The 25693-nt window shown below is 40.4% G+C and overlaps 7 protein-coding genes across 7 annotated transcripts; 6 read left to right on the forward strand and 1 right to left on the reverse strand.

Annotated features, from left to right (window-relative positions):
• Positions 1 to 2: 2 nt before the first annotated feature.
• On the forward strand, positions 3 to 1636 carry LOC145697798 (uncharacterized). Its single transcript, XM_081775009.1, has 7 exons — positions 3 to 92; positions 135 to 281; positions 326 to 442; positions 483 to 613; positions 817 to 988; positions 1143 to 1460; positions 1503 to 1636. Exons 1-7 carry the CDS (start codon positions 20 to 22, stop codon positions 1634 to 1636), a joined length of 1092 nt encoding a protein of 363 aa, XP_081631135.1. The 5' UTR covers positions 3 to 19.
• Positions 1637 to 1868: 232 nt separating this feature from the next.
• On the forward strand, positions 1869 to 2396 carry LOC145697799 (uncharacterized). The gene is made up of 3 exons (XM_081775010.1): positions 1869 to 2014; positions 2067 to 2251; positions 2293 to 2396. Exons 1-3 carry the CDS (start codon positions 1869 to 1871, stop codon positions 2394 to 2396), a joined length of 435 nt encoding a protein of 144 aa, XP_081631136.1.
• A 1678-nt stretch (positions 2397 to 4074) lies between these two features.
• Positions 4075 to 5499, forward strand: LOC145697800 (kallikrein-1-like). Its single transcript, XM_081775011.1, has 4 exons — positions 4075 to 4322; positions 4517 to 4817; positions 4938 to 5192; positions 5234 to 5499. Exons 1-4 carry the CDS (start codon positions 4140 to 4142, stop codon positions 5497 to 5499), a joined length of 1005 nt encoding a protein of 334 aa, XP_081631137.1. The 5' UTR covers positions 4075 to 4139.
• A 123-nt stretch (positions 5500 to 5622) lies between these two features.
• On the forward strand, positions 5623 to 18103 carry LOC145698818 (mannan-binding lectin serine protease 1-like). Its single transcript, XM_081776037.1, has 3 exons — positions 5623 to 5953; positions 17532 to 17783; positions 17825 to 18103. The coding sequence occupies exons 1-3, from the start codon at positions 5824 to 5826 to the stop codon at positions 18088 to 18090; spliced, it is 648 nt and encodes a 215-aa protein (XP_081632163.1). The 5' UTR covers positions 5623 to 5823; the 3' UTR covers positions 18091 to 18103.
• LOC145700598 (uncharacterized) lies at positions 7646 to 9599 on the forward strand. Its single transcript, XM_081777893.1, has 6 exons — positions 7646 to 7732; positions 8092 to 8552; positions 8636 to 8799; positions 8840 to 8954; positions 8992 to 9244; positions 9287 to 9599. The coding sequence occupies exons 1-6, from the start codon at positions 7646 to 7648 to the stop codon at positions 9596 to 9598; spliced, it is 1392 nt and encodes a 463-aa protein (XP_081634019.1). The 3' UTR covers position 9599.
• LOC145700600 (ovochymase-1-like) lies at positions 15255 to 17407 on the forward strand. Its single transcript, XM_081777894.1, has 6 exons — positions 15255 to 15269; positions 15457 to 15708; positions 15919 to 16219; positions 16341 to 16595; positions 16639 to 16883; positions 17051 to 17407. The coding sequence occupies exons 1-6, from the start codon at positions 15255 to 15257 to the stop codon at positions 17405 to 17407; spliced, it is 1425 nt and encodes a 474-aa protein (XP_081634020.1).
• Positions 18104 to 18477: 374 nt separating the features above from the next.
• On the reverse strand, positions 18478 to 19744 carry LOC145698692 (uncharacterized). Its single transcript, XM_081775903.1, has 3 exons — positions 19664 to 19744; positions 18798 to 19594; positions 18478 to 18757 (listed from the first exon to the last, which is right to left on the reverse strand). Exons 1-2 carry the CDS (start codon positions 19705 to 19707, stop codon positions 19183 to 19185), a joined length of 456 nt encoding a protein of 151 aa, XP_081632029.1. The 5' UTR covers positions 19708 to 19744; the 3' UTR covers positions 18478 to 18757; positions 18798 to 19182.
• Positions 19745 to 25693: the final 5949 nt, after the last annotated feature.

Below are 25693 nucleotides of genomic sequence, written 5' to 3' on the forward strand. Positions count from 1 at the left end.
AAGAGAAAAAGTGGAGAAAATGAGATTTTTGAAGCTTCTGTTGCTCCTTGAGCAAACCGTACTTGTGGATGCTTATGTCAATCCTTATCCAAGTAAGACCCAAATCAACATCCATTTTCCGTAGTATCCTTCAGGAAGCCCATGCTTCACTGACGATCACGTGTGCAACAGGCGAGAAGAAGACTGCATCCCCGAAGGCCAGTTTCTTTACCAATGTTGCACTTGGGGAAAATACATGAGTTCCCAGTATCGCGAGGAAGTCTCTTGTCGGGTTGGAAATCGTAAGTTTTTCTTCTCATTTTTTGTCTTTGAAAAACTCAATAAGCGCATCCATGCATGGGCGAAAATGCCTGCAAAGAAGATGAGTTCTGCCATCCGATAATTAAAAATCTCGAGGTTTCGAGCGACTACAAATGTGTCAAAATCGATGATAAATGTCACGGTAACGAGTTTCCAAGTGATTTTCTGTGTAAAAAATTAAGGGTATGTTCATTGCGAAAATGTTCTGTATGGCTCCTGCACGGGGTACATAGACGGGACTCATATGAACACATCAAAACCGCTGCGAGTAAATTCCGTCGACGACTGCTACAATCATTGCGCCTCTTACCCGGTGAGCAGGGGTCTAAATATCAGCCGAAATCCTAGTGCGAAAGCGAAGCGAAAGCGAACCATTTTTTCAAATTTTTGCGAAGCGAAAGCGAAGCGAATTGTTCGCCCATGTGCGAAGCGAAAGCGAAGCGAAATATCATTGAAAATTGCGAAAAAAGCGAAAATGAGTTTTGCCCTGAAAAATCATGAAACGAAAATATCTAGGAATGTACTGGGTTCGATCTGGACAGCAATGGCGGCTGTTACTTGGCATTTCAAGCCTGTGAAGAAGACCATCTCGTAATTAACCATGATAAAGACAATCACAAGTGGAACACTGCCTTTACAACATCGGCTCACTATCTTCACTACAGAATGAGTGACTGTACTGCTCCAAGTAAGTGTTTTCAGAAAAACTTGGCTCGGAAGCCTGAGTAAAAAACCTGAGTTCAATCAGAAAAATGATTTATGGACGGATCATCTTTTGTCTTTCAGACCCTGACTCAGGTTTTTGAGCCAAAAAAATCCGAAAAATAATTATTTTTTTCGAGAACGCCCGGCCCACTGCGATGTCAAAATCGAACATGAGCTCAGCAAGCGACTCAACGAAGCAAAAGAACAAATGAAAGGACGAGTTAACGACTTTGAAATACTGGCTGATGCGCAGGAAGAAGCGAGAATTGCCATTACCGAGTTGAGGAAGAGTACAAGCTCTCATTTGATCAACATTGTTGGTATTTTTGCGGCGATTTTGATCGTTAGAGCTATGATGATTTCTCTCAATTGCACGATTTGGAAGGAAAGGAATAAGAAACTGGCGGTTGGGAGAAGACCTCATCAGCCGCATGATGAGTTCAATTACGACAACGGTAAAATAGAAAAGCAAGAAGAGCCCTCTTTTATATTCTCAGATACTGAGCGAATCTTACGCAACAGCATCCACTCAACCAAAAGCAAGGACTCACTTCCTAATTACGAAGCTGCAACAGCCGCGAAAAAAGCCGCGGAGATCGCGGACGCTGGCGCTGGAATTCACGCTCTTTAGATGTTCAAAAGCACTTGAAATAAACACCAATAGATACTCCCATGATTTCCATATTCTTTCATTTTTGCGATCTTTGCGCAATTAACATGTGATGATGAAAAAAACTGACTGGGCGGCGCAGGGCGGCGCAAGGCGGCACTAGGCGGCGCTATTAAGTGACTTCAAAAATTTTTTGTCTAATCGACAAACTTTTCGCGAAGACTCTCAGCGTGCGTGGCCAGGTCTGATCGAAATGGCAGATCATTATGGACCAGCGGTGAGGCTAAATGTTGTCGCGTTTCCTCTGCCATATCATATCGCTGCTTGGAAAACTTCAGTTGGCCTTCAATGCATCGCAGATTTAAAACCTCAGCAAGCTTATGAATACCTCGACTTGATGTTTGAATATGTTCGTTGTAAAATTAAGCTTATTTTTCATTGTTATTTTTAGCTTTTCCCAAATCAGGCTCCTTGGTGAAGTCAGTACCCAGCAGTCAGTAACTGAATTCATCGCCGATTCGGTCCAAAACCATCTTGGAATCGACAAAATTTCGTTTTTGGCGAACATAAATAGCGGCAACATCGAATGGCTTACAAGAATTGATTGGAAATATGGCTGCTCACTCGGCGTTTCTGGTATTCTTTTTACAAATCACGAGTTTGAGGAGATTTTTAAGGAACCACGGAGATTTTCGTGAACAGGGTTTACCTGAACAAATGGGTCGCGGATTACGACTTGGATTATTGGAAAGACATTCTCGATCCGATTGTTGGAGAATAAAACCAATAATATTGCTTATTTCCCTGACGATGGTTTTTTTAACTTACTTCATAATAAAGTCAGTTCTGAACATTGTTTTTGGCAAGACAAAATGACTCATTTTAAATGAGTTCAACGAATAGACATTTCTAAACCACGGTGATTGATGCTGTTTAGTTCGGCGGGAGATTATGGTCTTGATTTATCCAAACCGGATAAAATAAGTGCAAACTTCCGAAAAAATTCTTGACAAGCATTTTTATTGATTTCTATTGTTCTCACATGACAAGTGAAATTCCATTTTTGACAAGATTCGCAGATATTTTTAATTTTAAAATCAAATTACAAAATATTTTCAAATAGGAAGCGCGAAAAATATTGCTTCTTTTTGATTGATTCCTGATTTCTGCTGCGGACAGGCTTCTGGCAGGCGAAAAAGAAGACTAAACAAATGTAAATTCGGCATTTCACGCTTGTAGAAATGGTTTTGTCAACGGTTTATTTGTTAGTCAAGGTGAACATCCTGATTTGACCTTGACAATCTGGCTGGCTTCTTTCAACATAAATAAAGTTAGAAAATGCGATTGATTCTAAATAAATTGCTGGCTCCTTATTTTTGAATAGAAATGACGAAAATTTCAAATTCTATAAACATATGACGTATAATAAGTCTTTAAAATATATTTTTGAATAAATAAAACTTAATAAATTTCGTAATCAATAATTTATTGAAATGAATATTCAATAAAAAATATTTATTTTTGGAATTTTTATCGAAATAACCGATGATTTTTGATGATTGGCCCGAAACCGAAAGCTCGAATTAGCGACACCAAGCGAGCAGATTTCATTTTCTTTTTTTGGAGGACCTCCCGTACTGGAAGAATCTTAAGTAAAAGAAGAATCCTGCTCTTTGTGAATATTTGGTTTCTTTTATCAAGAAAAAAAGACTCTTTTTTTACGTGAAGTTTTCAATCAAAAATTAAAATTTTGTTTATAAAAACAAAGTCACTCTTTCACGAAGTCCGCTCAGCGTGTCGTAATGAAGGGGCCAGTCTGAGTGGTGCGATGTTTGCGGTTATGACATCTGAGTTGTTGTGGACAGCGCGGTTGAATTAACCAGTGCTCGATAAAGCGACACTTGAGCTGCTTCCAGCAATCACTTCAATTTTGGGCCTAAAATTGGCCATTTTACGGAAGCAAGAGAAAATCAAAAGTTTGCATGACCAAACTTGCGTTTTTCTTGAATTTTATTTTTCCATTTTTGATAAGAGCTCAGAACAGCGGAAGATGGGGCAGCTACAGTTACAGTAATGATGTAAGAGAAGCGAAAAAGATTGAAGAAGATGTCAGGAATTTTCAAAAACTGGGAATTTGTGGGACGAGTAGAGTGTTGCCGAATGAACTTCTTTTCAAAGGAAGAAAAAGAAGAGAAACAAACGAGGATGGGATTGAAATTTCTCTTATTCTATCGTTATTGACAGTTCTAGACAAATTCAATGAAAAAATTGTTATCGAAACATTCTATAAAATTCAACTTTTTCTATGAGAAAATCTCTTATATTCGCGAAAGAGGGTGAAATCCGATTTTCCACTCTGCAAGAAAACTTAAAATTGAGCTATTTCTCATTATATTTTTACGAAATCAGATGAAAGGAACCCTAAAATCAATTGATCTTTCTATCCCATGAAAAGACCCTTGAAGCAAGAAGCCTTGGCCGAATCGTCGGCGGCCAAGAAGCCAGGCCTCACAGCTGGCCATGGATGGTCTACCTCGATTTTGACGGATCATCTTGTGGCGCTACCTTGATTCATCCGAAATATATCTTGACGGCCGTTCACTGTGTTTACCGGAAACCACTTCCGAGAATAATTATCGGTGCGCATGATAAAACAGATGCAGGGAATCTACAAGGAAAAGCGAAAAGGATTATTCTTTTTCCTCAGGTGAGGTAATTTTCAAAGAGATTTTTACTATTAAAATTTTCGCTCTTTAAATACTCCGGTTACATCCTCCGGCCACTAGATCTTCTCAGTTCTTCACAAACTTTTCCACACGGGTTGGGGTTAAAAATCAAGATTTTTGTATTAAGAAAATTTTTATGGCTTTGAATTGCTATTCCATCTTGAAAATCTTCTAGTTCTACAAACCAATTGATTACAACAACGACATCGCCATCATCGAGCTCGAACAAGAAATCCAAATCACCGACCGCGTGCGACCAATTTGCCTCCCTCCAAAAGACTCCTTTATCAACCCTTCTGTCGAGGGAACAACATGCGTCGCCGCTGGCTGGGGCAGTCTTTCTGCCAAGAAAACGATTCTACCCGACAAGCTGCATGATGTGGACATAGAACTGATCGAGCGAGACACCTGTCTGCAAATTCCGGGTTATACGAATCAAATTTCGGAAAAGATGATTTGTGGCGGTCATTTGGAAGGTAGGGCTTCTCGATTTTTCTGCTCGAGCAAAAAAAGTTCGCCAAGAAGGAACCTTCAGATAAACAATCATTCTTCTCATCAAATTCGATTAAATCATGTTTACAAATATGAACCTTTAGGCGGCAAGGATTCCTGTCAAGGCGACTCCGGTGGCCCCCTTATGTGCCAACTAAGTGGTCCAGGTTCTCCATGGGTTATTTACGGAATCACAAGCTGGGGAGTAGGCTGTGCGAGAGCGTATACACCTGGAGTGTATGTCAAAGTCTCTGTTTTTATCGACTGGATTGGAGAAGAGACGGGAGTGAAGCCTGGTTTGGAAGTTGGAAGTTATAGAAATTTGCTCCCTTTTGAACCAAATGTCAAAACAATCAAAGGTGGGATCCGAATCTGAGCCTGTTATCATTCCTTCCTCTAGAAATCCAAGAAGAATCAGCGAATCCACTTGCCAACGCAAATTTCGCCTCTAGTTTTCAATCCGAGGCAGACACTTGGGAGCTCCAGAATCATGTGATTAGTCAGAAAGTCTGTGGTGGCGAGCTTTATGGGCCTTCAGGAGTGATTACTTCTGATGGTTACCCTTATCGATATCAACCGAATCAGAGTTGCAAGTGGGTCATTTCAGCGAGGAATCCGGCTAATAAAATTGTTCTGAAGGAAAGGATTCATGAAAAGAGGCGTTAGAGGCTCGTAAAGATATAATTGATTATTTTGAATAATCAAATAAATTGAAAATAAAATATAAATTGAAAAATTATTTGACAAATAAATTGAAAAATTATTTGTCGGATTTATGGTTTCAAAAATCCTCTAAAGTTCAAAATTCTCGATCTCGATCATCCTCGCGAATGCTTCCTGAACGACAACATCCTGGTCTTCGACTCAAACAACCTCATCATCGGAACTGCCCAATGCTACCTCGCTCCTCGAACAACTTGGACAGTTTCTTCAAAGGGCTTTCTGACGCTTTACTTCAACACGAATCAGAAAGACGAGGGAACGGGCTTTATGGTCGAGTATCTCGAAGAAAGTGACAAGGAAGAAGAGCATGAGAGGAATTTGATGGCGACGAGAACATGCGATGAAAACTGGCTTTTAGAGTCGCATTCTACAGATATCAAACAATTTTCATCACCAGGTAAGGCTTTCTATTGAACCATAAAAACTTAATTTACATTTGTACTTTAGTAGTCTAAGTATTTTGATACGAAAGGTCTATTTGAAAAACAATCTTGATCAAATAAAATTAAAGATGAAAATGGAAATTCATCTGATAAGTTTGACTATTATGGTTAGGCTCCACGCTTAAAAAACGCTCCATTTTTTAACGCCCGATATTCAGGGTTTTTATTCTTTAGAATAGTTAAACATGTTCCTAGGAACAAAAAATTGTATTATGACGAAAATGTCAGGTCACGTGATGACCCTTAAAAATTGCCAAAAAGTGCGAGAAATCGGCCAATTTTGGTTTTTGGTCACATGACCCCCTCCACACCCCACTTTTTTTTTGGTTATTATATTTTCTGAAAGAGCTCAAAATTCTCTTCCCATCGATATGTGTCTCGACCCTGCCAATTGATATCTCAACCCTTTTTCGAAGGGTTGAAAGTATTAAAACAGTGTTTTTTAAGGATTTTTTTTTGAAAAAAGTAAAATTAATCATAATAACATAAAAGTTTTATGATAAAACCCAGTTAAACTTCCAATAATCTGCCTGTTATGGTCGAATTCGGCCGGAGGATCCCTTGGAGGACCCCTATGGTTGAAAACAAATTGGTGGAAGAGTAAATTTAACTTATTTAACTAAGCTTAACTAATTTAACTTGAATATCTTATTAAAGGGTCAATTATGACCGTCTCAGCCCCGTCCCTTGATTTTTGAATTTAAGGGGCTTGACGGCCCTTCGGGCCGTCTCAGCCCCGTCCCTTGATTTTTGAATTTAAGGGGCTTGACGGCCCTTCGGGCCGTCTCAGCCCCGTCCCTTGATTTTTGAATTTAAGGGGCTTGACGGTCCTTCGGGCCGTCTCAGCCCCGTCCCTTGATTTTTGAATTTAAGGGGCTTGACATAGGCTGGGAAAAGCCTGAGTTGATCATTCTCAGTTGCGTCCCCAACCCCACCCACCTCCATCTGATGTTAAAATATATTTTCTTCCTATTTTTAGTTTTTATGGTTTTTACTTCATTTTTTAAGTTTAGTTTTCCGTCGTCAAATTATCACAGGGCCCTGCCTTCGACTCTTTCTTCCAGCAGATTGTCTTCCACCAATGAGGTCCTCCAAGAGGTCCTCCGGTCTTAACCGACCAAAAGTGGCCAAAATACAAAAACAATCGTTTGTTTTATGAAAAAAGCCCCAATATTGTCTTTTATTAAAAACGTCACCAAAACGCTGTTTTTAAGCTTTCAAACCTTCAAAAAAGGGCTGAGATATCAATTGGCAGGGTCGTGACCTATATCAATGGAAAGAGAATTTTGAGCTCTTTTAGAAAATATAATAACCAAGAAAAAGTGGGGTGTGGAGGGGTCATGTGACCAAAAACTGAAATTGGCCGTTTTTGGCACTTCAAGGCCGATTTTAACCCCTTTCCGATTGAGATGAGAGGTTCATGTAACGGAACAAAATGTTCCTCATATACTAATTAATATTTATATTAGGTCGAAACATGTGATATCACGTGTTTTTTCGACACGAATTTTTAAGCGTGGAGCCTAATTATGGTCCTTAATTTCGATTCAAAAAAATCAAAGAAGAAAGAGATCGACCCTATGTCGGTAAAAAAGCTCGAGCCTCCCTCTGTGTCGAAGAAAGAAATAGATTTTGATCCAACAAACATGTGGCATATTGAAGCAATCACAGGGCCAATCAAGTATCACGACAGAATTCTCAAGAAGACAGAGGAAAACGGTGTGGAGAAGAGGGTTGGTTTTCACTGCACTTTTGAGTCGGGAAAATTGTGCAGAGAGTGGTCGGGGCTGGATTTGAGGATGCAGTATTTTATGAAACTGGTTAAGAAAGAAAATGAAGAAGCTGAAGTTTATGATTTTACGGTCCGCAAAGGGCCTGGTCATAGTATGGGATAAAGAGAAAAAACTCCAAAGAAAAAAAGAGCTTAAAAAAACCTGTGTTAAAACCTGAGTTAGGATTTGAAAGAGCTTATGCGGCTTTTTTGTAGCCTTCAAGAACCTGAGTCAGGTTTTCTACACAGGTTTCTGAGTCCAGTTTTCGATCCAAATAGCGAGAAAATGGGTTTTCTTTCTATTTTCCTATCCCTTGATAGAGCATTCTCACTGGCCCACGAGTCGACCACACTCACAAAAGCATCGGAGGCCGCTATGTCGTGGCCAGCATGAATGAGGGAAGAGAAAACGACGTCTTTATCCTTGCCTCTCCGACGATCAAATTCACCGAGCCCGTCTACTGCCTGAAGTACTGGTACCTCGCTTACGGAGAAGTAACTCGAGAGTTGAAAGTTACGCTTTTTTCCGCGACGAGTAATGATCGACAAGACCTTCGAACGACATTTGAAAGATCGGAAAATGTGATCGACTGGAAATTTGCGCAAATCAAAATCGACGCTGTCCATTTGACGGAACCACTTCAAGAAGCTGTTTTTGTTTTTCATACAAAAAGGGGGGCCGATTTTCGATCAGACATCGCCATCGACGATATTCAACTGGATCCAGAAGCTTGTCCACTTTTTCCAATGCCGCCGCCGAAGACGACTCCGGCTCCAACTGGGCCCACTACTGCTTGGACTCCAGGAATGAGCTTCAACGATTTATGAGCTTCATTTTCTAACTGTTCCATATCATTTTTTAAAGCTCAAGAGAAGTCGCCCTAACGACAAAGGCGTTTGCAACGCGAAAACCCCTCCAACTCGCGAAGAAATTCAAGCCAATGGTTCACCAATTCGCCTATAACGACGCAGGATTCCAGCCGCTCAGAAGACAAAAGCTACCGCCGACAAAATATGGCTGCGGAGAAGGTTGTTTCCGAACCATTTTCGTTTCTCTTTCAACTTTCAGGGTACGTTCTTGAGCCGTTGTACGGAGTTTGCTGTGGAAACATTCATTTTTCAAAGTCAAATGGGCCGAAATGCTGTGAATTGGAGGGAGGAAGTTTTATGACATATCAACCGAGGTCAGAATCGATTAAGAATTTTCCTCACTATTCGTAGAAAACAAATTTGCTGTGCTGGAAAACTTTTTGACTCTCGAAAATTCGGCTGTTGCAACGATCAAGCTTTTGAAAAACGGAGTCAATTTTGCTGCGGCGAGGAAATTCGAGAGAGATCGGAACCAGAGCGCTGCTGTGTTTCCACTCTCGGGTGGATAACTGACTATAATCCGAAAGAAAAGCAGTGTTGTAAGGGTTCTGTCGGAAGTCTTGACAGAGTTTGCTGCGGTGGTGATTTGATTCCTAACGACGAGGTTTGAATTCGAGCAAAAATCCTGATCGATGAAAAATTCTAGAGATGCTGCCATCAGAGCGTTACCCCATCTCCTTCTTGGCGCCTCAACGGCGTCCGTTACAATCCTTCTAGCTCAAAGAGATGCTGCAGATCCCCTGACCTTTCAAAGTCGTTTCACAAGGCTGCCATTCAAGATAGCGAAGAAGAAATCTGCTGCGCTGGAAACGTCGCAAGCAAGCGCGACAACATCTGCAAAATCAACGCCGTCGGGGAAGAGTACATGAGTAGAAGATATCCGGACTATTTCGTCGATTTTATATTTGAAGATCCCTCGGAATTTATTTTGGACCAATTCAGAGGAACGAACTTTTGAAAATTCACTGGAAATAAAAAAAAAATAAAAGCAGGTTATTTTTCTTTTCAAACAAAAAAGCGGCAAGAATTTCGCCGTTTTTCGTGTTTTTTCTGACTAAAATGTTAATTCTTGGAGATTATCGAAATATCAATGCTCGTTTCTGTCAAAAAGTCAGCTCTGAAAATAATAAAAAAATAGAAAAAAGAGAAATAAGTGGAGCATATGAGATTTTTGAAGCTCTTCTTGCTCTTTGAGAAAAGTGCATTTGTGAATGCTTATGTGAATCCTTATCCACGTAAGACCCAAATTTCTGCTTTCCATAGCGTTTGTTTTCTTCAGGAAGCCCATGCTTCACTGACGATCACGTGTGCAACAGGCGAGAAGAAGACTGCATCCCAGAAGGCCAATTTCTTTACCAATGTTGCACTTGGGGAAAATACATGAGTTCCCAATATCGCGAGGAAGTCTCTTGTCGGGTCGGAAATCGTAAGTTTTTTCTCTCATTTTTCATCTTTGAAAAAACTCAATAAGCTCATCCATGCATGGGAGAGAATGCCTGCCAAGAAGATGAGTTCTGCCATCCGATCATTAAAAATCTCGAGGTTTCTAGCGATTACGAATGTGTTGAAATCGATGACAAATGTCACGGTAACGAGTTTCCAAGTGATTTTCTGTGTTAAAAAATTAAGGTTATGTTCATTGCGAAAATGTTCTATATGGATCATGCACGGGGTACATAGATGGGACTCATATGAACACATCGAAACCGCTGCGAGTCAATTCCGTCGACGACTGCTACAATCATTGCGCCTCTTACCCGGTGAGTTTTGCCCTGAAAAATCATGAAACGAAAATATCTAGGAATGTACTGGATTCGATCTTGACAGCAATGGCGGCTGTTACTTGGCATTTCAAGCCTGTGAAGAAGACCATCTCGTAATTAACCATGACAAAGACAATCACAAGTGGAATACTGCCTTTACAACGTCGGCTCACTATCTTCACTACAGAATGAGCGACTGTACTGCTCCAAGTAAGTGTTTTCAGAAAAACTGGGCTCGGCAACCTGAGTAAAAAACCTGAGTCAGGGTCGGAAAAATCATTAATGAACAGAGGATCTTTGGTCTTTCAGACCCTGACTCAGGTTTTCTACACAGGTTTTCGAGCCAAAAAAATCTGAAAAATATATATTCTTTTTCAAGAACGCCCGGCCCACTGCGATGTCAAAATCGAACATGAGCTCAGCAAGCGACTCAACGAAGCAAAACAACAAATGAAAGGACGATTAAACGACTTTGAAATACTGGTAGATGCGCAGGAAGAAGCTAGGATCGCCATTACTGAGTTGAGGAAAGATACAAGTTCTCATTTGATCAACATTGTCGGTATTTTTGCGGCGATTTTGATCGTTCGAAGTGTGATGATTTCTCTCAACTGCACAATTTGGAAGGAAAGGAATAAGAAACTGGCCGTTGGGAGAAGACCCCATCAGCCGCATGATGAGTTCAATTACGACAACGGTAAAATAGAAAAGCAAGAAGAGCCCTCTTTTATATTCTCAGATACTGAGCGAATCTTACGCAACAGCATCCACTCAACCAAAAGCAAGGACTCACTTCCCAATTACGAAGCTGCAACAGCCGCGAAAAAAGCCGCGGAGATCGCCGAAGCTGGCGCTGGAATTCACGCTCTTTAGATGTTCAAAAGCACTTGGAATAAAACACCAATAGATAGTCCAATGAATTCAATATTTTTCTATTTTTCCGATCTTTGCGCAATTTTCATGTGATGATGAAAAATTAAAAGAGTGTGAAATATTTTTGTGAATCAAACCATCTGCCGCGTCGAATCTTTTATATGCACTGGAACTTCAAATTCAACAAAAAAATGCGTTTATTAGAGTTCATATTTTTTCAATTTTCGTTCGGACTCGCTCCTATCCCGAATCGCCCGGTCGGGTTCGTCTACAATCAATCTTCCTTGAATTTCGATGATAATCCTGTCGAAGTCCAAGCTTTTCTTGACCCCCAATGCCCAGGTACATTTCCAATTTTCCATCAAACTCGTACTGTTTTTTTCACGAAGACGCTCAGCGTGCGTGGCCAAGTCTGATCGAAATGGCAGATCATTATGGACCAGAGTTGCAAATTTGTTGAGCTGAATGAGCTGAGCTGGCTGAGTGAGCTGAGCAGTCAGCTCAATAATTTTCAAACATGATCAGTTCTGCTCAGCTCAGCCCAGACAAATATCACTCAGCTCAGCTCACCCAGCTCAGCTCAGCTCAGCTCATCTCACTCAGCCTAGCTCAGCTCAGCTCACTCAGCTCAGCTCAGCTCAGCTAAATGACCTCTCAAAAAGGGCAGCTCACTCAGCTCATTGAGCTGCGAAATAGGCCAGCTCAGCTCAGCTCAGCTCGCCCAGCTCAGCTCAGCTCATTTCACTCAGCGCAGCTCAGCTCACTCAGCTCAGCTCACTCAGCTCAGCTCAGCTCAGCTAAATGAGCTCTCAAAAAGGGCAGCTCAGCTCAGCTCATTGAGCTGCGAAATAGACCAGCTCAGCTCAGCTCAGAGAATTTTTTACGCAGGTCAGCTCAGCTCAGCTCAGCAAAAATAAACCAAAACTTGCAACTCTGTTATGGACGAGCGGTGAGGCTCAATGTTATCGCCTTCCCTCTGCCATATCATATCGCTGCTTGGAAAACTTCAGTTGGCCTTCAAAGCATCGCAAATTTAAAACCTCAGCAAGCGTATGAATACCTTGACTTGATGTTTGAATACGTATAAAGCCGAATCAAGCTCATTTATCATCATTATATTCAGCTTTCCCAAATCAGGCTCCTCGGTGAAGTCAGTACCCAGCAGTCACTAGCTGAATTAATCGCCGATTTGGTCCAAAACCATCTTGGAATCGACAAAATTTCATTTTTGGCGAATATGAATAGCGGCAACATCGAGTGGCTGACTAGAATTGATTGGAAATATGGCTGCTCACTCGGCGTTTCTTGTTTTCTTTTACCGAATCACGTGTTTCAGGAGTTTTTTAAGGAACCCCGGAGATTTTCGTGAACAGGGTTAACCTGAACGAATGGGTCGCGGATTACGACTTGGATGATTGGAAAGACATTCTCGATCCGATTGTTGGAGTATAAAATCAATTACATTTGCTGCTTCCTTGACGATGATTTTTGAAAAGTTATCTGATAATTAAGTCAGTTCTGATCAATGTTTTTGGCAAGACAAAATGAGTTCAACGAATAGACATTTCTAAACCACGGTGATTTATGCTGTTTAGTTCGGCGGGAGATTATGGTCTTGATTTATCCAAACCGGATAAAATAAGTGCAAACTTCCGAAAAAATTCTTGACAAGCATTTTTTCGGATTTCTATTGTTCTCACATGACAAGTGAAACAACCGCCTTTTTGAATCAAGAATCTTGAAAATCTATGAATCGTAAAATCAAATTACAAAATATTTTCAAATAGGAAGCGCGAAAAAAATTGCTTCTTTTTGATTGATTCCTGATTTCTGCTGCGGACAGGCTTCTGGCAGGCGATAAAGAAGACCAAACAAATGTAAATTCGGCATTTCACGCTTGTAGAAATGGTTTTGTCAACGGTTTATTTGTTAGTCAAGGTGAACATCCTGATTTGACCGAGTGGTCTCCGTTTGCCCAAGTCGCCGTTTGCCCAAGTCGCCGTCTGCCCAAGATCGCCGTTTGCCCAACTTGGGCAGACGGAGACTTGGGCAAACGGCGATCTTGGGCAGACGGCGATCAAATTGAAAATATAATCATAATTCAATTTTAAGAAATTAATTCAAGGTTTCAGAACTCTATGAGCGCAAAGGAGACTTTGGTTTCAGTTTATTATTGCTAAAATCGGGAAATTTCTAATATTGAATTATGAAATCAAAACCAGCAGGATAGGATAGATTTTAAAAGGTAAAGTTTAATCGCTGATTTTACGTCCGAGGCCTATAGATTGAGGAAACGATGGATGCGCCGAGTCCTCACAAGCGCTAATCCCCAACTTGGTTGAATTGATGGTTTCCCGTATTACTGTTTCTTGTGATTCATTTTCGGTTCGTTCTATTTTTGGAGTTATTTTTGATTGAAACTCAGGGAAAACAGTCATTGTGACTAGTAAGAAAAAGAGAAAAAGGGGAAAACTGATGAAACTCTTCCCAAAACCTCCTCCCAGCAAAGAGGGGTACTCAGGCTTGATTTACAAACACATGCACGATCTTATGACAACCGAATTACGATCCAGTCTCAGTAAACCGGAGCCTTTTTCTTCTCGATTAACTCTTCCGGGAATAGTTTACAAGGACTTTGATTGAGAATTTAGCGACTGTCATAATTAGACCATCCATTACGAAGGCTCTCCGTTATCAATGTAAACGATGTCATTTCGGAAAGCTTCCGTAGAGTCCACGACACTGTATTTTTCATTTCGTCTCTTATTTATGTGTTTGTGCTCAAGAATTTATTCGAAAATCGGATATAACTATTGTAAAACAATATAAGAAAATTGTGGTGGTCTTGTCAAGAATCCACGTAACCGACGGTTACTAACCGTTCAAAAGACATAACAGGACAACCTTTTTTTTCACCTGAAAGTCTCTGCAAATCAGACCGCAATCAGCAGACTCAGTGATGATAATGAAATTGTCGCCTTACTTCTATCATTTTATGATCAATCAATTAAAAAAAAATTCACATCGCCGTTTGCCTAAGATCTCCGTCTGCCCAAGTTGGGCAAACGGCGACTTGGGCAGACGGCGACTTGGGCAAACGGCGACTTGGGCAAACGGAGACCACTCGATTTGACCTTGACAATCTGACAACATAAATAAATTAAGAGAAACTTCTTAATTTTTTATGAAAATAATAGCGAAAATTATCAATTTTTAATAATTTCATTTTAAATTATTAATTAAATAAATTTATATAATTATTTTTTAAGAAATATTATTTATAGATAAAATTCAAATTATTTTATTACCAATAATTTGTTAAAATTAATATTTAAAAAAAAAACATTTAATTTTGGAATTTTTATCGAAATAACTACTTTTTGCGAGTATTTTATTGCTTTTATCAAGAAAAATGACTAAGAATTAAGACTGTTTTTACGTGAAATTTCAAATCAAAAATTTAAATTTTGTTTATAAAAACAAAGTCACTCTTTCACGAAGTTCGCTCAGCGTGTCGTAATGAAGGGGCCAGTCTGAGTGGTGCGATGTTTGCGGTTATGACATCTGAGTTGTTGTGGACAGCGCGGTTGAATTAACCAGTGCTCGATAAAGCGACACTTGAGCTGCTTCCAGCAATCACTTCAATTTCGGGCCTAAAATTGGCCATTTTACGGAAGCAAGAGAAAATCAAAAGTTTGCATGACCAAACTTGCGTTTTTCTTGAATTTTATTTTTCCATTTTTGATAAGAGCTCAGAACAGCGGAAGATGGGGCAGCTATGGAACGTCGAATAGTTACAGTAATGATGGTAGAGAAGCGAAAAAGATAGAAGAAGATGTCAGGAATTTTCAGAAGCTGGGAATTTGTGGAACCAGCAGGGTGTTGCCGAATGAGCTGTTATTCAAAGGAAGAAAAAGAAGGGAAACGAATGAGGACAGGATTGATTTCTTTACTTTTTATTGTTTGAACGAGTATACGATGCGAATTTCGACGGTAGATTTTGAATCATTTTGTCGAGTGAATTTCTGTCGCAAGCAAAATCTCTTATATCTCGTCAAAAAGACGGCTGGTCAAATTTTCCGCTCTCCACGAAACCGGATCGACCCATATCTGTTCCTGAATATCTGAAATCAGATGCAAGGAACCCTTAAATTTATTGATCTTTCAATCCCATGAAAAGACCCTTGAAGCAAGAAGCCTTGGCCGAATCGTCGGCGGCCAAGAAGCCCGGCCTCACAGCTGGCCATGGATGGTCTACCTCGATTTTGACGGATCATCTTGTGGTGCTACCTTGATTCATCCGAAATATATCTTGACGGCCGTTCACTGTGTTTACCGGAAACCCCTTCCGAGAATTATAATCGGCGCGCATGACAAAACAGATGCAGGGAATCTACAAGGAAAAGCGAAGAGGATTATTCTTTTTCCTCAGGTGAGGTAATTTTCACCAATTTTTTTTTATTTAATAATTTTTTTCTATTTTAATAGTCCGTTGTCCTCTATTTGCCTCTAGAAATCCCATCAATTCTTTTTCATGATTTTAAGTCCTCAAAAGATCAAGATTTTTTATAATAAAAGAAATTTTATGGCTTTGAAATTTTATTCATCTAGAAATTCCTATTCAATCTTCAAAATCTTCTAGTTCTACAAACCGATTGATTACAACAACGACATCGCCATCATCGAGCTCGAACAAGAAATCCAAATTACCGACCGCGTCCGACCAATTTGCCTCCCTCCAAAAGACTCCTTTATCAACCCTTCTGTCGAGGGAACAACATGCGTCGCCGCTGGCTGGGGAAGTCTTTCTGCCAAGAAAACGATTCTGCCCGACAAGCTGCATGATGTGGACATAGAACTAATCGAGCGAGATACTTGTCTGCAAATACCGGGTTACACGAATCAGATTTCAGAAAAGATGATTTGCGGCGGTCATTTGGAAGGTAGAGTTTCTCGATTTTTCTCCTAGAAATAAAAAAAGTTCGCCAAGAAGGAACCTTCAGATAAACAATCAATTTCTTTTTTGAATTCGATTAAATCATGTTTACAAATATGAACCTTCAGGCGGCAAAGATTCCTGCCAAGGCGATTCCGGTGGGCCCCTTATGTGCCAACTAGCTGGTCCTGGTTCGCCATGGGTTATCTACGGAATCACAAGCTGGGGAGTTGGATGTGCTAGAGCGTATACACCAGGAGTGTATGTGAAAGTCTCTGTTTTTATCGATTGGATTGGAGAAGAGACGGGAGTCAAGCCTGGCTTGGAAGTTGAAAGTTACAGAAATCTGCTCCCGTTTGAACCAAATGTCAAAACTATCAAAGGTGGGAGAAGAAAAAATGAATCTGTTATCATTCCTTTCTCTAGAAATCCAAGAAGAATCAGCAAATCCACTTGCAAACGCAAATTTTGCTTCGAGTTTTCAATCGGAGGCAGACACATGGGAGCTCCAGAATCATGTGATTAGCCAGAAAGTCTGTGGTGGCGAGCTTTACGGGCCTTCGGGAGTGATTACTTCTGACGGCTACCCTTATCGATATCAACCGAATCAGAGTTGTAAATGGGTCATTTCAGCAAGAAATCCGTCGAATAAAATTGTGCTCAAGACATGGGTTTTCCTCTGAGTCTGAGACTCATTACGAGACTAAATGAATAGATTCGAACAATCTAAGAAAGAAATAATACTTATTCTTTCTTTAGATTTTCAAATTAAGGGTCTTCGTTCGAACCTTTGAGACTCTAGAATCTAGAGATTTTTTTCTTGCAAAATCCTCTAAAGTTCAAAGTTCTCGACCTCGATCATCCCCGCGAATGCTTCCTCAACGACAACATCATGGTCTTCGACTCAAACAACCTCATCATCGGAACTGCCCAGTGCTACCTCGCTCCTCGAACAACTTGGACAGTCTCTTCAAAGGGTTTTCTGACGCTTTACTTCAACACGAATCAGAAAGACGAGGGAACGGGCTTCATGGTCGAATACCTGGAGGAGAGTGACAAGGAAAAAGAGCATGAGAAGAATTTGATGGCGACGAGGACTTGCGATGAAAACTGGCTTTTAGAGTCACAGTCTTCTGATATCAAACAATTTTCATCACCAGGTGTAGATTTAGACAATCTAGGCCGCGCGCTCTAATTGACGTACTGAATTTTAAGTTTTTCTTTTAATAACCGAATAAAAGTTGATAGGTTAAAAATCAAACTCATCCCAAAAATTTAATTTTTATGGTTCTTAGCTATGATCAAGATTTTTTTTTCAGGTTGGCCGTTGAACTACCCCCTCAACACCCAATGCTTTTGGAAAATTTCGTCTCCAAGTGAGCTCCACATTGTCAACCTCCAGTTCAAATCGATCGTCATGGAAGAACCGGATAGCCAGGGAAACTGCGAGTACGATTATGTTAGGGTTTACAGAGGGAACAATGACTTTGATTCGACAAGAAAACTCGATGAGCTTTGTGGAACGCTTTCGACGGAGCTCTTGGCTGATAATATTTATACTGCTGATCAAGGTAAAAAGACCATTTCCAGCCCTTTTCTACGATTTCTTCAGGGGAGAGCCTGTTTATCACCTTCCAATCGGACAACAAAGGCAACGGCCGCGGCTTTTCCGCCTTCTACATGGCTGCTCTTCCATCCGTTCTCCCACCAAATCCAACACTGAGTCCGACAATGGAAAAATACGTCGCCCAAAATACCAAAAACATAATCGGCTCAAGACCGAAGAAGAACAAAAAGAAGAAGAAGTTTGGAAGAAACTCGTTGTCTGTTAGATTATGGAAATTGCCAAAATTTTTACGAAGAAAAATGAATGTATAAAATTATTATTTTAATAAATTAAATTAAGAAAATCACAAAATATCGAAAAAATTATTCTCATTCGAGAAGATTTTGTAGGAAATAAATCTCCTGATCATCTGTTTATTTTTCAAAGCAGAAAAAAAAATCACTGCTTATTCGAAAGTCATAGAAACCATATTTATTTTTCCTATAGAAATTTCCTTCAGAGATCAATAACGTTTATGCAACTAGTGAAAGCATTTTGTCAAAAAATAAAATTAAGAGAAATTTTTGAAAAATCAAATATTGCTTATGATGAACCTTCATAATTTCATGCGATCAGTAACTTACCTTCTTATTCTGATTCTTTCGATTTATTTAGGTAAAACTATCACTGATCGAATCAAGAAATTTCATTTTCAGCTTTATGGTTGTTTACGAGTTTTTACGGTGGCAAAGAAATTTATTCATTTTCACGAGAAAGTTCTCAATAGAAGATGAACGAAAGTATTAATTGAATGTCTGAACAAATAAATTGCGAACTTTCGTCTCTGCTCTATCTTCATTTTGGAGAAATGTGTAATCAAGGTGGAGCATTTGGCCGACAAAAGTTTGGGCATCGCTAAATTCTGAGAACATTTGAATGTTTGCGCGCTTGATTTCACCGTCGATTTTGATCCATTCTTGTCGAAATCCGGACGATTCTCTTAATAGAATGATAACTCATAGAATTGGCACGGGCGTACTTATGCTCTAGCTCAACAGAATGCCATTTTCCAGGAAGACAAGTGAAGCTGTAGCTCAATTGTTCATTCGCGATCTCGATGTTCTTTCCCCCATCTGATAAACTACTTTCAATGCTGAGAATTTTCTCTCCGTTCATGATGTTATTCAAGGGAGCATAAAGGATCTTTCCGTCTTGAGCATTTACCTCGGGGCATTTAATATCGATAGAAATAACGAGATTTGGTTTTATAGAAAATGAGCTGCTCAAATCAGCAAATTCAAGAGAGATTTGCCTCTCGCAAGAATTGATCAAAGTTGAGCATCCTTCAAGAGCGTCGCAGGGATCATCGCATTTGCATTTCAGTCCGTGCATATTGCCGAGCTCTTGGACCATTTTCTTGAGTCTCAAAAAGGCGCAAAAAACGAGCCATTTGTCCCTAAAGATTTCCTTGTGCCTTTTTTCCTGGAAGCTTGATTTCTCATCTGCTTCATGTATTTTTTCTCGTAAGCAGCTTCGCATCCAAAGAGTCGATTCCAGCTTCGAATTTTCATCGGAACACGAACCGCGAGATCGCAAACCTCGGAACTTCCAACGGGCGGGGCATACGACCAGTCGTATCCTTCAAGATACCGATCGTGATTTTTGTACTCGTCATTTTTAGGACAGGCACTCGTGTTGACGCCTGCAAGCCCAGTCAACAATTTATCAACGGTGTTTTCGATTCTCGCCTGATGCTCGAAATCGTCGTTGATTTCTTGAGTGGCAGTAACAAGACGCTCGCCAAGATAGTTAATCAATCCTCGTTTCCAGTTTGGCCTGAAATTAGGGAAAAATTTCGACAATTAAAGTGGATTTGTAAAATATGGTGAATCACTGAAAACTTACCCAGCATCCACTAGTCCTGCAAGAATACCAATTGACGCTCTCATGTCTCACAAAAAATCACAACTTATCGTCGAGTGAAAAGCCTGCACTCCGAAAAATAAACAGCTCAGCGTGAGATTTTCAAAATGTCGTTGAATTAATTCTGCATTATCAAAAATTGTCCAAATATGTTTATTCAGCATATGTTTTATGTGCATATGTAAATGTTTTAAAACATCTTTTTCGTAATTGACAGAGTAAACAACAATAATTTTGACGTTAAAAAGTATTTTATTTGAAATAAGAAGAGAAAATTCAGCTTTTCTGTGGTCCCAGTTTCCACCGAAAAATAATCAGCTTACGCTGCTACACAGATAAGCCGAACAAAAAATAAAAAAAATAAATGTATGCATAAGAAAATAGTTGACTGCTAGTCATGTGTCTTCCGAAATCGTCGTTATGCTTTCGTTCTTCTTGTAGCAATGTTGAAGACTTCTTTTGCCATCGATCTCATCAAGCAATAAGTTTATTGCCAAAGCACTAAAAATAATTCATTTCGAGCATCTTATGCGAGTAGTAAAAAGTTAATCTTGCGTCCCGTTCAAAAAATTGAAAAAAAAATATTGAAAAAATAGGTAATACTTTATCGATTCTTTGTTTATCCATTCCTGAATGAGTTCCACAGCGCGGACAACAGTCCTGATCTTTAAAACAAACTTTTCCTTCAGGGCACTTTTTATGCTCGATTCTTAGGCATTCAAAAAAGCAATCTTCATACGCCTGACATTTTTCCTTGAGGCAGTCCCAGCCAGGGCCAAGTCTTTGACAGTCAAATTCACAATCGCTTGGTCGGACACAGTTGCCTTCTTTTCCGACAGGACAACGGTATTGCCCCTTGATTGGTCCAACGTCCGTGCAGTCGATGTCGGGACACGAGGTGACGGAACCGAGTCCGAAACAATCAGTCAGATCGATGCAGGGAGGGTTCAAGCAGTCCATGTCGCATGGACATTCGAAGCTATTCTCGCAAGTGTAATCTCCGTCGGCAGCTGAAACGCATTCCAAACTCGGGTGATCGCAGTTATGAAGACCAGTCGAGCAGGGATCGATGATTTCACAAGAAACTCCATCAGCGGAAAGAAATTGGGTGGAACCTTCGTCGGGGCATTCGCAAACTGCGGTATCGAAGAGATTCTTACAAACAGCTGGGAAAACACATGGATCCTCGACATCGCAAGGAAGAGTTGCGTTGACACATTTGTCGATGCCGAATTCATTGATTAGAGTGCTTCCGTCGTCGGGACAGGTACATTCGTACTGAGCCGTTTCAGTGTTGTTGCAGAATGAATTCGAGCAAATTGTCGTTATTTCTTCTGTTTTGAAGCAAAAAGTAGCGTCCATTCCAGCCGGAACAGAGCCGATAGCGCTCCACTGCCCTGTGGTTGCGTCCATGATGAACTGGTTACCGTTGTCTTTCATTTTATTAAACGCCTGTTGATATGTCAGGCCGTCGAAGTTGATGTAGCCGTTTGTATCACCAGTGTCGTCGACGATCGGTAGAGCGGTTTCAGAAGGAACGAGCGCCCCTGAAGTCTTTGAGAAAAGCGTGTAGATCAGGCCGATCATGAGTCGCAATCCGGGGGTTGAAGCTTGCTGTTCATTTAGCCTCTCTAGCCAGAAATCGTTTGCATTGGCATTGTAGGGGTAGACAAGGCTCATGCCAAATTCAGAACACGCGTTTTTCACCTCGTCAAAATCGTTGAAATCTCCGCTGGTCTTTTTGACAACAACAAAGTTGTAATGTCTGTCAGGATGGTCATTCGTCGCTGGATTGAAAAATGCCGGCAAGATCGCTTCGTTCCAGTATTCGCCTGTGTAAACTGTCTCGTCAAAGGCGTTCTGACCGGTGTATCGGTAGCAAACTGGGTGGGCCGTGCTTTCTGGGTCCACGAATGTCCCGCTTGTTATCGAGGGGTTAAGCTTCCCGGTTGTTTCGCACTCGAACCAACTGAATGAGAGCTTCGACAGTTTGAGATGTTTCGAGTGGAATTCTAGAGTCAGCTTCGAAGTCACAATCGGCCCAGAGGTCGATTTGAAAATGAAGCTTCCTGGAGAATCGGGATTCTGGAAAGCTTGGATTTTCTCGTCGCCGATTAGTAGATACATTTGATCATATTGGAAGACGGGGGTTTGCTCTGGAATCACGTTCCATTTTGCATCAGAAATGTTGACTCGTGGAAGACTTAGTGTATCACTGTGAACTGTCAATTCAAGAGATTCGAAGAGAATTTTTCGCAGTTTGTTCGCGTTGTTGAATTTCGTTGAATGAATTTCTATCTTCTGCGGAGACTCGGTGATTCCACAGGCTTGGTCAAACTGGAAAAACGTGTGGGGGTTATTGTCGAAAAGCTCCGGCAAATCGGAAACATCGCGATCCCCGAAAACTTTTATCTTGAAATCGTGATGAGCGCCGTTCGTGTTGCTTGACTCGAAGATCACGAAATCTGATTCCAGCTCGCTTGCTTGGATTATCTTCTCAAGGATTTTTATATTTCTAAGACATTTCTTAAAATACTTTCTTAAAGAAAAAATTCCAGAAAAATATCTAGAAAAAAAATTAAAAAAATTTAAAATCCTTTCACGAATCTTCTTGCATATCCTGTCCATCAAAGAGATACCGTTTCATTCCTTCGATGGTCGTTGTATTGCAGGGATCCTCAATCGGAGGCTCTTTGTGAATGACTTCGATCTTGACGCAGTTTCGATTACTCGGCCGCTTGAAAACATCGTAGCAGAGGCCACACACCGTGTGCAACCCGATCTGTTCCACAGTTGGAGTCCAGAAGCACGTGGCTGTTCCGTCTTCCCGCAGCTCCGAGCAGGTCATTCCATCTGGCAGCGAGAATTGAGCCCGAGTGACTGTCGTGTAGTAAACTCCGTTAAAAAGAAATCGCGCTGCCCAAACTTGATAGTGAAGAACTGTCGCTTCGTAAATCAGCAAAGACTAATTTGGCGGAGTTGGATCTACCCAAACTGGAAGACCATCGCAATGATCAGTATTTCTCGTTAAAAAGCTGAGATTTGGTCTCTCAGTCCATGCCCGTTGTTGTCCATCTTGATGAGTATCATCGTCCTCAGCATCTCTTTTTCTTCGATTAATTACGGTGTAAGGATTATCCAAGATTGATTCATCCATGCCTGGAGTGAAGACCTTTGCAAGAAAAACCGACGTAACCGAAGATTTAATATCGCCATTAGCATCGAAGTCTTCAACTTGAACACCGATGGGCTTGTTGCCCCCGTTGCTGTCATATTCTGGGTGATAGGTGACGGCGCAGGCAGTTGCATCGAGAGAAAGTTGGTTCAGTGGCCAGTTTGTTTCGCCATCTACGTCGAATCCTTCCTTATCGTGGGCTAAAAATGAAGCTTCGTACATCGTTGACCATCTGCAGACTATTTCGTCGCCATCAGGATCCTGCGGTGTGAGATAGTAAGTTTGCCCTTGACAGCCGCTCATGATCCACCAAATAGCGGGACTCTCGAATTGGGGCGAATTATTGTCGTACTGGTAGACGTGCGCCGTGTACTGGTAATAACTCTGCGCGCTGTTGCCATTATCATGGGTGAGGGTCACTGTGTCTCCTTCACTTCTGTAGCCATTTGTCATTGTAAACGACTGGCCATTAAGGGATCCCCTCCCGATTTGAAAAATATCATCGAGAGCTTTTATGTGATATATTTTTGGAATCTCCGTTTTCTGGCGATCATTTTCATATATTATGTCAAAGGGAGTCCGTCACGTGGTAAGCCGTGACACAGCTTTGAAAATGGCTTATTTTAACGAAAAATTTTACTTAGAAAAAATTCGCAATTTTTTCGACGTTTCAAAGTCGACATAATCTGATGAATAAGGGCTCTTTAGAAAGCTTAGAGAAAACTGAATTAGAAAAAAATAGATCTAAGAAAAAATCTAACCACTAAAAGGCGCTAGAGAGCAAAGAAAGTCAAAAAATGGCAAAAATCAGTTAAAAAACATCTTGTTAAGAAAAATTCTACAATCCTTGACGGAATCACACGCCTGTACTAGAGATTGTAGATTAGGGATCAAGGAAGACAGTTGTTATTGATTTAGGGCTCTATCTAACAGCAGAAAAAACTAGTTCGATCTTGAAAATAGCCCAAAATGGGGTTTTTCGCGAGTATCAATGTTTTCAGCCCGCCTTTTCAAGATGTTTCCCCTTATGAAACTTAATTTCTGTACTAGAGTTTGTTCATTAAGAAACGGGCTTCAAAATGAGCCCTTATACTTGTAAAAAGCTCAGCCCTAAAAAAAGTAGTTCGAAGTCAAAGTTGACGAAATCGGGGGGGGATCCCTTAAGTACTGCTGGAAGTTCCTCATCGATGGTCTTTCCAAAGCAAAAATGGTCATTATTAGGGTGAAGGGAGCTACTCTGCTCGATCTGCAGTAATTTATAAGTGACTTTCTTGTGACTCGTACCACTGATCTCGTTGCTTGGAGGATTTGTAGTTTCGCCAATCGGCAAGTAGTAGTTTCTATGCTGTCCGGTCGGCCAGGCCCCGATCTGGCCAGACATCTTGTTCATGTCATTTTCGTCGCATCCAGAATCGCCGAAGCCAGCAAATGTTCGCCGCCAGCCCATCGTTCTACTGACAGTAACGACGCCGTTCTCATCTTTTTTAAACTGCAAACTTCCTGCTCTGAAATGCGTTGCGTTGACCACTGCTAGGAGCAGTGGAAAAAGTGAAAATTTTATTTGTAATTTCATCAATCTCGTTAATTCATTTTGTGAAGAATTCAAATTTCAATTTTCGAAGGGAATGGTTATCAAGGACCAACATCTCCGGTCTCACGGAGCGATGATATCGATGAATGACGACATTGTTTCGTTAATTTTATCTTTATAATAAAGAAATTTCTCTTTTCGAAATTTTTTTCGTGCAAATGGAGAATACAGTTAGACAGGCGTTTTGAATACATACAAGGAACAATAAGCTAAAGCATAATAGACAATTTTCATGAAGCAAATTTAACAAACGAGCATCTCTGCTTGTAAGGGGTTATCGTTAGGGCCATGACGTTAGGGTTACTTTAAGAATGTTCATACGAAAATTTTTCTACGATTTTCGTCTTCCATTTTCGTATCATAAGATACGGTATGTATGATCTTATATATCACATGATCGATATATATATGATGATATCATTGATATGATTCTTATCCCTAAGCCTAACAAGGAGGCATCCTAAAATCAAGAATAGACATCCTTTTTTTTTTGAGGCTACCCGGACTATGTCGCGAAAGTCGCGAATGTCGCAATTTTGAAAACAAAAACAATTTTGCTGCGACATTCGCTACATTCGCGACATTCGCGACATTTCCGACATTCGCGACATTCGCGACATAGTCCGGGAGTCCCTTTTTTGGACACAAAATTCCAGAACTCATTCGTCCTCTGACTCAGGATGATTTCGGAGATTTTTGACAAGCTATCTCTCGTGAAAACGAATTCCCGGAGATATCTAACGTCGATTGCCGAAATGAATTTATCTCCGAATGATAATGAGAATTTGAATTTTCTCGAAAGATTACATCTAAACCGCCGTTTATTCTGACTCAGAAGGAGCTTGCTTATAATAATTACCATTACTCAAGATTTCATGAACACTAGAATTCGACCCTTCATTAATTTACTGAAGAATCTCATGTTTAAGAAATGTTGGTGAACGATGATAATCGGATTATTTTTTTGTTTTTAGCAATAAGTATAACGAACGATAATTAGCAACGTTGCTCTATTGATGCAAGTAACAATATTTGCAACTAATTTGCTCTCAATTAGTCGTCAAACCAAGGACCGTTAGAGTATTGTGTTGCTTAGATGTCAATAATGAAAGCAATAAAAAGAATCTTGAGGGCGCTAGAGAGCATTATTTTCTTCTTTCTGCAGATTTTTCTTCTTTTCATCGCAAAAAATGCAAAAAAAAAAGAAAGCAATCGTTTTTAGGAAAAAATATGTTTATTTGTAGCA

This window comes from Oikopleura dioica, chromosome 2 (genome assembly GCF_907165135.1).
Source record: "Oikopleura dioica chromosome 2, OKI2018_I68_1.0, whole genome shotgun sequence".
Taxonomy (NCBI): domain Eukaryota; kingdom Metazoa; phylum Chordata; class Appendicularia; order Copelata; family Oikopleuridae; genus Oikopleura; species Oikopleura dioica.

Bases quoted from the DNA above. Each gene is read 5' to 3' on its own strand.
- LOC145697798 (XM_081775009.1), top strand. From the start codon at position 20: ATGAGATTTTTGAAGCTTCTGTTGCTCCTTGAGCAAACCGTACTTGTG. The intron at 93-134 runs GTAAGACCCAAA...AGTATCCTTCAG, and splicing joins TTATGTCAATCCTTATCCAA to GAAGCCCATGCTTCACTGAC. The intron at 1,461-1,502 runs GTAAAATAGAAA...TTATATTCTCAG, and splicing joins TGAGTTCAATTACGACAACG to ATACTGAGCGAATCTTACGC.
- LOC145697799 (XM_081775010.1), top strand. From the start codon at position 1,869: ATGGCAGATCATTATGGACCAGCGGTGAGGCTAAATGTTGTCGCGTTT. The intron at 2,015-2,066 runs GTTTGAATATGT...TGTTATTTTTAG, and splicing joins TATGAATACCTCGACTTGAT to CTTTTCCCAAATCAGGCTCC. The intron at 2,252-2,292 runs GTATTCTTTTTA...GAGATTTTTAAG, and splicing joins CTGCTCACTCGGCGTTTCTG to GAACCACGGAGATTTTCGTG.
- LOC145697800 (XM_081775011.1), top strand. From the start codon at position 4,140: ATGGTCTACCTCGATTTTGACGGATCATCTTGTGGCGCTACCTTGATT. The intron at 4,323-4,516 runs GTGAGGTAATTT...AAAATCTTCTAG, and splicing joins GGATTATTCTTTTTCCTCAG to TTCTACAAACCAATTGATTA. The intron at 4,818-4,937 runs GTAGGGCTTCTC...ATGAACCTTTAG, and splicing joins TTGTGGCGGTCATTTGGAAG to GCGGCAAGGATTCCTGTCAA.
- LOC145698818 (XM_081776037.1), top strand. From the start codon at position 5,824: ATGGTCGAGTATCTCGAAGAAAGTGACAAGGAAGAAGAGCATGAGAGG. The intron at 5,954-17,531 runs GTAAGGCTTTCT...TTTTTTTTTCAG, and splicing joins CAAACAATTTTCATCACCAG to GTTGGCCGTTGAACTACCCC. The intron at 17,784-17,824 runs GTAAAAAGACCA...CGATTTCTTCAG, and splicing joins TATTTATACTGCTGATCAAG to GGGAGAGCCTGTTTATCACC.
- LOC145700598 (XM_081777893.1), top strand. From the start codon at position 7,646: ATGTGGCATATTGAAGCAATCACAGGGCCAATCAAGTATCACGACAGA. The intron at 8,800-8,839 runs GTTGTTTCCGAA...TTCAACTTTCAG, and splicing joins AAAATATGGCTGCGGAGAAG to GGTACGTTCTTGAGCCGTTG. The intron at 8,955-8,991 runs GTCAGAATCGAT...CACTATTCGTAG, and splicing joins TTTATGACATATCAACCGAG to AAAACAAATTTGCTGTGCTG.
- LOC145700600 (XM_081777894.1), top strand. The intron at 15,709-15,918 runs GTGAGGTAATTT...AAAATCTTCTAG, and splicing joins GGATTATTCTTTTTCCTCAG to TTCTACAAACCGATTGATTA. The intron at 16,220-16,340 runs GTAGAGTTTCTC...ATGAACCTTCAG, and splicing joins TTGCGGCGGTCATTTGGAAG to GCGGCAAAGATTCCTGCCAA.
- LOC145698692 (XM_081775903.1), bottom strand. From the start codon at position 19,707: ATGAGAGCGTCAATTGGTATTCTTGCAGGACTAGTGGATGCTGG. The intron at 19,595-19,663 runs GTAAGTTTTCAG...CCCTAATTTCAG, and splicing joins GCAGGACTAGTGGATGCTGG to GCCAAACTGGAAACGAGGAT.